Here is a 10,148-nt window from a genome sequence, read left to right on the forward strand (position 1 = left end):
GTACTAAAACTTGTCGTAAGGCTCGACGTGAACAATGCGTATACAATTTTAAACGCTGGGATCTAAAGGGACAATACATTTTCACCACTGGATGAAAGGGGCTTCAGAAAAGCCGCATTGACATTTGCAAACAAATATGTTTATATCGCTTTAAGGGCCTTTTGCAGTTAGAAGGAATTTCTCAGGCAATTTTGATGCATGGGAAATTCCTTGCCTGAATCGCTTAGGAAACCGTTTTAATTCGATTGCAGCACGCAGTTGCGAAGAAATGGCAATTCTTGTGGCAGTCAGTGCAGAAAGCTTCTGCCAGAAATTGGTCAAGAAATTTGTTGGCGATTTCTTTTGAACACGAACCTAGGCTTCAAAGTCTATTTCAACTCCAATTGGAGAAACATTCCATTTGATAGTGCCATTTTATTGTACAATTCAGTAGGAATCTGTTAAGCAGCAAAAGATTTATGATAACTAGGGTGTGGAGTCATTTAGTCAGGGGAACCTACTGTTAGCACTTTCCACTATATTTAATTTCGTACCGTCGTGTACTAATAGCTCAATCAGTTTCACATCACATGGCTAGAGACCGAACGTATTATGTACAAGCAATGAAACCAAATGGTATAAAATTGGTCTCTTCTCCCGAAATGGTGCCAGACCCTATGTTATTAAATGTTGCTCTAGAATTTTTGAAATTCGCATCAAAACAAGCACACCGGATCAATAATAAGAAACACACTCACCTACCTTCAATTATTTCTTCGTTCAGCAATGCCAACAGGATTTTTCTCAGTTCAGATACCTCATTGGGACACACTACCTCAGCGCAAGTGTGAAACTCTATTAATTTCATGGAAAGAACATCTCTTTTCCTTGGATGTTTGAAGCTGAAGTCGATATTTACGAACTGATAGCCGGCGGTGTTTTGGAGCAACAGGTATTCATCCCGTAAGTGCTGATAACTCGGCCCCTCGTTCCAAATTGGTGATTATGTGTAAAAAAATGGCACTGTAGTTGCTTCCCACCGTTTCTGGACGTTATCGAACTCGCCGTGTTGGTGTCGGAACCAGTTCCTCATCTCCCGGTATGCTATCACTAGAATATTTCAAAAAGGACTTTGTTTACAACAAGCCATTCCATAATCGATCACATATTTCTTACCCGTCCTGATGTGTTGACATCGACTAACGGCTGAGCTGAACTTGCTGAAGGCTGCGCATTTTGCTCAGGTATTGGGCGTACGACAGAAATAATGCAGTGGTAGTTGTGAATCCGGTCGAACAAACATCCTTTGGCTATGCGTCTGAGTCTGATCGTCTTCCCTTTTTTCGTAGTGATACGATGCTGGTTTGCACCAACCCCCTGAAGAAAGCGTTAGTTCTTGAAGCCGCCGCCTTTGGTGGGGCGCCACAGGTTTGTTTACGAAATATCAGTCTGCTGGCCAATTTGCTACGTGCGGAAGCGAACTTTGTCGTGCGAAGATAAATTCGTGAGCGAAAAACGATCATTTCCACATATTGTTCAATGGGTTTAGTGTTCTTTGTTAAACTTACAAGACGCACAAGTATGGAAATACATTTAACCCATTTAAAACAACACTAAAGTCAATTAAATTTGAATGTCGCACCTGCTCCAACAGAAACAATCACTGTGTTTTCTGCCTTATGCAACCGCCGATTCAAATTAGCACCACGTCCAGCACCATATTTTTGGCTTCAATTTAGTTGTATGTGGATGACAGCCGTTTCATGGGGTTGGTTTGCACCCGATGTGCTGAAACGTAAACAAAAACAAAACGATCGGCGTGCGCGGGGAAGGACTGAAATCAAGAATAACATTTCAAAACATCTCGATAAAATCAGGATTATAGAAAAAATAAAGTGGAAATTGTTGATAAATTAAAATAAGATGCTTATAAAGCGCTGACTACGCTATGAGTTATTGTGATAGAAGATATGTTTTTTTAAGTAGTTTGTAGTTAGTAGGATGTTTTGAAAACACATTCATGTTTGTACGACAAAACGCGCAAAATAACGATATTGGAAAAAATGCTTTAAAGTTCTGTGGCATAACGGACTAGTTTCTCACGTGTTAATCTGCCAAACTTATTGATGAATTCGTCGACAAGCAGATAAGTAATGAACATAGGATCCTTCCTTGAACGGATGCTTTGTTGTTTTGCAGGCTTTCCAAAGAAGTCTCCATTTTTTTAATCTACTTATCATACCATTTGCGTACCATTGTTATCGTGACAGATTGCCGAGCACAGCTTTCGGTGAATCTGATTCTTGGATTCCTTGTAGGTTGCTGCTTTTCAGCGGCGTGAACACCGACAGCAACCCCTGTGGATTATGAAAAAGCTGTATTGTGGATTGGTCACCTAATTGGTTTCTGAAATTTATATGCGTGGAACAATATCGGCCAAAAGTTTGGGGTCACTTTCGTAAAACGTGGAAAAGTGATTTGGTGATATCTTCGTCATCTATAGTTCAATTTTATTGGAAGATGACAAAGATATTAACAAATCACTTTTCCATGTTTTATGATAGTGACCCCAAACTTTTGGCCGATGCATCATATTGAGGGGTGACCCCAAACTTTTGGTTGATGACATGAAGAGTTAATTTACTTAAAAAAAAAATTTTCTAGATTTGTTAGCTAAGTTCGGTAAAAAGCAGTTGAAACTTTGAGTTAAGTTTACATACATAACTTTTTGAAAAAGTTTCTTTTCAATCATGTTCAAAGTTTCTTTGACTCATTATCTTTTGAATGAGACCTAGGATTTTGGAATCGGACGCAAATTGGCGAAGATATGGGCCTAAAAAATAGCATTTTTTTGAGGGGGTGACCCGAAACTTTTGATCGGGAGTGTAATGTTCAACGCATGGACACGGAGGCGGAAGTCAATGATGCTACTTTGGAAACCGATTTAAAAAATTACCAAAGACCGACGTCACTCGTTCAATCCGGCAATGCACTTGGTTCGATACTCTAGATATGGAATTTCTTCGCGTTCTGAGTTTTAAACCGCCGAAATTTCACATCCGTTGGCTGAAAAGGAAGTTCATAGAATATACTTGTAAAATTATAACTCAGATGTCATACGGTTCCTACAACGGAAAAAATTCTAAGTAAGAATAAGCCACATGGATGAACAGTCGATTAGCACACCATGGGCTGAATTCCGGGACACAGTTTCTTCGAAGAGAAGAATTTTTCTTCCATTGCCTACCAGCAAGAAAATTTTCTTCTCTTCGAAGAAAAAGTGCGCCGGAATTCGCCTACATATTTGGTATCTTTGCCACTAGGATTCTTCTATTTCAATGCCGGATAGGTTTTGTTTGAGCGGTACCACTAAGTTGTTCGCGTGCCACTTCTTTCCTGACACAGCTTGCCTAGACAACGCGTCGTAAATATAAGAATTGATTCGAACCACTGCTCTATTTAATGGCAAATGTTCCCATCTTGCCTAATTTTACTCGGAATTCATTTTTGATTTTCAATTGCCCAGAAAGTTTAAACTACGAACAAAACAACATTCTAGTACGCCTGAATGAAGCTAGACAATTGTTCGTCTTTCCTCAAGACTAAGAGAACGTCTACTGTATAGACTACAGACACACATTAAGAAAGGACCAGATAGATGTTGAGATTTTGTCAGATATACCAAGTGAATTATTTAAATGAGGTACTAGATTATACAAAAAATATCAGTCACTACAAGGTTAACAATGATGAGTTCCTAGCCATTTGAAGAATCTAGATTTTGAAGTGTTTTCGGTTATCTCGCCATTGGTAAACATGGCACAACTCAGCCTTCCAATTCAACGATGTTGATTATGTGATCAGCCAAAAGCCTAACCAACTTTTGAATACTTTTTCGTCACCCTGGCAATCTCTTTCGGACTCGGTAGACTAGACAAACCAATGGGAAAAGATTCCGACATCTTCCCTATCGGATGATCGTGATACAGTTGTCCAAATTTGATGTAGCTTTCATCGATAGTGGCGGCACGTGCTCGGCAGATATGTTCATACAATACCACAAAGTTAGCTGGCTGGATATTTTCTTCTAATACAATTTATACTGGTGATGCTATGTAAAGAAATAGAATTGGATTTTCAAAAACAGACAAATCAAACAGATAAATCAACAGTCATGCTTTGTAGTTTTTGTTCATACAAGACTATCACGTTTGGTGGCTGGCTGCATTCTTATATAGTATATGAATTCTTATTAATTGTGTACATATTTGATTTCCTTTGAGCTTGCCAAGAACCCATTTGGACTTTTCTTTGTTTTCCATTTTTTGGCCATATCTTTTGAACTTGGTAGAAAAGATAAATCGGTAGGTACTAGAGGAATCCACGCTGAAGAACCAGTTTGAATAGGATGATTGTGATATAACTCTCCGAAACTGATGAACCGATCACCGAAGGTGGCGGCACGTGCCAGACAAGTTTTCTTTGAGCAGTACCACCATGTAATTCGTTTGCCAATTCTTATCTGTCTCAGCGTGTAGCCCTGAAGATCCAATAACAGCTTGCCTCGGCGACTTTTGGTGAACGTAAAATTGGTTTCGTACCACTGCCCTACGATGGGCAACATTGTAGGTCGGACTTGAGTTGGCATGGCTAGAATAAAAAAAAACACACAAAAAAAAATCAATGGCTTTATGTTACGTGTAGTGTATTTATTTCACAAAGCGATTTTCACAATTGTTTAGAGAATTACTATTGTATGGTCTCAGAGCCTTATTATGAAAGGACAAGGCAGATATTGAGATTATGATAAATATTTCAAACATGTCATAGAAATGATGTAGTAGATTGTAAAGAAACTCATTGTATTTTCACAGCCAATTCAAGGCTAACATCGATTAAATAAACAAAATGTTATACTTGAACTAAAGTTTGGAAAACAGACAAATCAAAAGGAAACAGATGAGTCAACAACGTCGCAAAGTTCTTTAAATTTGATATTCCTTTCGTTATTAAAAGCGGCACGTGTTTTGCAGTTTTTGTTCGTACAGTATGGTTTTTTGTTTTTTGAATTTAGAAAAGATAGATCAGCAGGCACTAGCGTCATCCATGTTTTGGGCGCCGTTTTTATCGGATGATTGTGATATAACTCTCCAAATCTGATATACTTATCATCGTAGAAAGCAGCTCGTGCCTGACAGTATTTCTTTGAACATTGCCACCAAGTTACACGATTGTCAATTCTTTTCGGACCCAGTGTGTAGCCCTGTAAATCCAGTAACAGCTTTCTACTGTGACCTTTGGTGAACGTTAAATTGGTTTTGTACCACTGCCCTACGATGGGTAATGTTGTAGGCTGGACTTGGGTCATCGTGCCTGGAATAAAAGAAATAATGATTTGAAACAATATGAGTGACTTTATTTACAATGTTTCAGTTTTTCCTAATTGCTAAAGAATAACTTTAATTATCTCAGAACAAAATAAAATTTTAGTATTTCTTTCATCAAGACTCCATTTCAGAAAACAAGCGATTTTTCACGAAAGCTCCAGTTATATATTTAGATTCTATCAGATATACCAAATATGTTTTCTTGATTTGTTAGATCATTCCAAATCACACGATCTTTCGAAAAATCTTTTTTTCGTGGCACACTTGTTCGAGTACCGTCTGTGTCCAATCTTGAAGACAGCTTTCCTCAACTCACTATGAATCTTTTCCATTGACACTCCGTGAGAACTCCAAGCATCTATGGCAAAAAAATCTTGTTAGAATATCAATTTCACCGAAAAAAAACACATCTTAAACATACGTACCATACAATCTGTAAAGATGCTGTAGTTCATCATAGCCTTTCGCGGGCACTGATCGCGATCGAGCCCTCTGCAGTTGTACCGCGCCATGGCCTCATCGGTGAAAAAAACCTAAAACATTCCACGACCGTATCACTAAATGATTTCCGCTTGCACAGATAGTTGACCTAGAAAAGACGTTAACATTCTAGTACTTTACTTTGCTTGATTCCACACAGACGACACATACAATCTGCTCACGAATACTTGGATTCCGCTGTACCATCAGCTCGAGTAGCTCGATGTTCTCCTCGCAGGACAGGGGAAACGTGAAACCGTTAACTCTTACGGGCTTTTTCAAGTCTTGGTCGGACATCTGGCGAAACTGACTATCCAGCTGTCGGATTAGCTGCTGTACTTGGCGGATCCTTTCCGAGCGAGTTGGCGATCGTCGGCGGTTCTGATCCCATTTCAATTGACGCAGGGTGATATTCAGTTGCGTTGCTCGATGTGCCATGGTCTCTGAAAATGGAAGGGGATTTTGGAGAAGTTGAAGATCATTCTCTAAATATTGGTTTTTAATGCCTTGACATGGACATTGACTGCGGTATACAGCAACTGTCGTTGAAGAAGGAATATTATGGTGAATGATTGTGCAGCAGAATTCTGTGGGTTGGTGGCTCTTCTCTTACATTCCAACTTCATGTATCCTTACAATTTTTTCACTGTTTTATTTCAAAACTATTTTTATTAGGCCCTACGTAACCAGTAGCACTTGAATTGCTTCTTTATCAACTGAGTGTCCCTTTAACACTTCCAGAAATAATAGAAGGACTTTTACCTGCCATTGCATTCCCGAAGTCTTGTCCACTAGGATAACTGGAGCCCCAATTGGAGAATTTCAAAGTTTAATTGTAGAATCTTGTTTTTAAGTGCTACATAGTTTTATCCGTGTTATTCTGATAAATTCCTTGAATGATGGTTTGCGTTTCAGAGAGAATTATTCAAATGATATGCCCAATGCCAGACTACATCAGATGCAGTACTAGATCGAACATCCCAAGCAACACATATGTTATATAAAAGTTACGACAGCGCAAGTTTTGGTTGTATAGATGTTTATTTTACGTTATTTCAACACAAAGTTAGAATTACGTAAAATAAACTTCTATACAACCAAAACATGCGCTGTCGTAACTCTATTATAACATGTGTGTTGCTTGGGATAAAACTTATCCTATTAGAGCCTCCATTCACACACCCAACAGCGCGTTCATTATTTCTCTTCTTTCACAAAACACTGTTCGATCGGTGGCAGTGGCACCTGCTGCTTGGGGAGCTGCTGACATTTCCTCCTGTCTGGCAACACTTGCCTCGCTGCAGGAGCGTACAGCTCTTTCAACCGTGCGCACTCTCCGGGCCGACGTCGGTCCACTATAATCGGATGGTTGTGGAAACCACGCAGTTTTATGGTTGGTTTCTCGCCCTGTTTGCAGCGGATTGTCGAAGCACGAGCTGTGCAACTGGGGATGAAGATGGAATGGTGAAAATTTTGCTATGTAAGCTTAACTATGGATGGTTCTTACCTTAAAACCCTGTATTGATTACATGACCAGTACTGAAAGTCGCCGTGAAGTTTGCCACGCGTGTAGAGATATCCGTTAACGTTCAGCTGAGTTTTACCACGTGCACTTATGACGAATGAAATATCTGCAAAGTTTATGATACCTCATTAGATAATGTTTTGGTTTGGTTGATATAAGGCGCACATCACAAGAAAAAAGATCATAAATTAGTCAGTGTACACGTATTAATGACCTGGGCATCTTGAAACATAGTCACAGTCACAACTGTAGTACTAGAACATCAAGATAGTGTACAGAAAATTGATTCAGTTTTGCTTCTTTTTCGTTCTGAAAAGGGCAGGGCGACGAGGCTCTACATCTGGCAACACTTTCCGTTCGCGATCGTACTGTTCCTTCAGTCTGGCATATTCCCCGGGTCGACGGCGTTCTGCAATGATTCCATGATTGTGAAAGCCGCGCAGTTTAATAGTTGGCGGTTCTCCCTGCTTCCTACGTCCAGTATTAGCACGAGCTGTGCAGCTAGAACGATGGAAATATATCAACAGAAATATTGATGTTACTTTGGACAGTTCAGAAATTTTTACCCAAGAACACGGCGCTGATTGCAACACCAGTACATGGCGTCATCGGTTGTCTTGTCACAAGTGTAGAGGTGACCGTTTACGCTAAGTTGAGTTTTCCCGCGGCAGCTCATGACGAATGAAATGTCTAAAAATACGTTGGGAGCGTTAGATAAATAAAACCAATCTACGATCATATATAGTAATAAAATACGACAGTTACATATTGTTTCATGTCACTTTTGTACAAAAATAAAAAAAATTCTGGCAGCCCTGAAAATTACTTTTAAGTTATTAAATACATTCATAACGACACCTAAAAAATCTAAATTTTGTGTTGAGAAATATGGAACAAAACTAGCAAATTTTCTAATGTTAAACCATGACATTTTGCTGGCAGTATATTTTCAGAGCTGCCAAATTTATTTTTTTGTTTATTTTCGAGTACTGAAATATAACGACAAAAATCAAAATACAGAATGAGGTGGTTTCAACGAACATAAAAGAAATTATTAAGAATTAATTGTAGCAATTGTATAATACTTAATATTTAATACTTAATATTTTTCTTTCAGACAAGATTTTTTTGCATCATTTCTACTTTTATCAAGGTTGTAAAGTAGTATTTAGATCTAACGGAGCTGGAACAGGATGAACGGTTTATCCTCCTCTTTCTTCTGGAACAACCCATGCTGGGGCTTCAGTTGATTTAGCAATTTTTTCTTTACATTTAGCTATGGTTATTGGAGATCTTATATTTAAAAAAACATGGCGTCAATACAGCTATTACCTATCACATGCAAGAACCTTCAACTGGTAATTTTTGATTTAAGGATCCTGTTTCGAGCATATGGTAAATCAGATAACAATCGTGATAGAAGTACTAAGATTTGCGCTTGCGCTTGTGGCTTATTTTAACACACTCCGCCGTCGGTGGATGGTTGTGATCATCACAAAACTGCGATACTGCTCCATTAGAAGTGATTGTTGTAACCCGTGCTGTACAGTTCATCCTACGCCATATAGTGCAATACCAACGGATGCAGTGCTTCTTTGTCCTTCGATTGCAGAAATGATATCCCTCGTATTCCAATAGGAAGCAATCAGTGAAGTACTAGATTGAAAGTAGTGAGCTGGATTTTTGTATGGTGAGATGATTAGTTCTCCGTTTCTGCAATAAAATGGTGCAAACAGTTTGGGTTATATGATTTCTTGCCTAATTTGATGCTGTTTGAGCAAAAGTTTGGGTAACTGCGTTGTTGTATTATTTATTTCTTGCAACTTCAACAACACAGGTGTGGTCAGCAGTCGCCCTTTGAATGTATCAACCACTACTGGTGGAGATTGTGAACATTGTTTATCCGTATTATCGTTCCGAACGAATCGGTTGTGATACGTACGTTACACTTCAGGGCCGGCTCCTTGACACAATACCACCGGGTGCTGGTCTTGCAGATACGCCTCCTCGTAAAATAATGTCCACCGATTTTCAACCGAGGAAATGTTCCCTTTTTGCCATTGATGTACTGGACTACAGCATCTGTGAAAAACATACGTATTTTCTTAATGTTGAATTCCATAGTTTAAAGTTAAGTTTTTTTCTGTCAACTCTGAACACTGTAAAAAAAACTAATTCTATGAGGCAACTGAAACGAATATAAATCAAAAACTGCAACCAAATCGCATAATGGAAAATGAATAAAAACATTGAATTGTAACATGAATTAATTAGACTAATATTAAGTTATAGAGTTTGTTCGCGAACATACGCTCCCAACGAGGGCAGCATCATGCTATGCTGCGCGGCCAACACCAACCATCGCATCGGAACCATCACCAAACATCGTCACGAGGCACGCACACTCACCCGAGCCGACGGAACAGCTGCGATTAACAGCGAGAGAGTGAGTGCCGTGAGATCTTGTCGTGAGTGTAGCGGCGAACCCCACCGTTGCAGCCGTCGTCATCATCATCATCATCGACTCTCGTCGTCGTCGCTCTCCAAGTAGCGTGGTGATGATGATTTGTTCCGCACACGTCGCGTGGGTTCTACGCGCGCCTAGAACTATCCACGTGGTTCTGGAACACCACATTTTTGGGTATAAATATGCGACCGGTTCCCAGTAGCGAGTCAGTTGAAACATCAAGTGATAAGTGACAAGCGTACGCGTGGCTTGGACAACGCGTAGTGAAAATACCCAAGTGTAAATAGTTAGTAGTAAGAGAAATAAAGTA

At 39.4% G+C, this 10,148-nt stretch overlaps 1 protein-coding gene and 1 long non-coding RNA gene across 2 annotated transcripts; both read right to left on the bottom strand.

Annotated features, from left to right (window-relative positions):
- Positions 1-5,779: 5,779 nt before the first annotated feature.
- On the bottom strand, positions 5,780-6,819 carry LOC134287858 (uncharacterized). Its single transcript, XM_062850920.1, has 2 exons — positions 6,018-6,819; positions 5,780-5,955 (listed from the first exon to the last, which is right to left on the bottom strand). The coding sequence occupies exons 1-2, from the start codon at positions 6,282-6,284 to the stop codon at positions 5,821-5,823; spliced, it is 402 nt and encodes a 133-aa protein (XP_062706904.1). The 5' UTR covers positions 6,285-6,819; the 3' UTR covers positions 5,780-5,820.
- A 179-nt stretch (positions 6,820-6,998) lies between these two features.
- Positions 6,999-9,623, bottom strand: LOC134287859 (uncharacterized). Its single transcript, XR_009997602.1, has 4 exons — positions 7,938-9,623; positions 7,586-7,872; positions 7,354-7,477; positions 6,999-7,290 (listed from the first exon to the last, which is right to left on the bottom strand). It is a non-coding gene; the product is annotated as an uncharacterized LOC134287859 (long non-coding RNA).
- Positions 9,624-10,148: the final 525 nt, after the last annotated feature.

The sequence above is a fragment of the Aedes albopictus genome, chromosome 1, assembly GCF_035046485.1.
Source record: "Aedes albopictus strain Foshan chromosome 1, AalbF5, whole genome shotgun sequence".
In the NCBI taxonomy this organism is placed as follows: domain Eukaryota; kingdom Metazoa; phylum Arthropoda; class Insecta; order Diptera; family Culicidae; genus Aedes; species Aedes albopictus.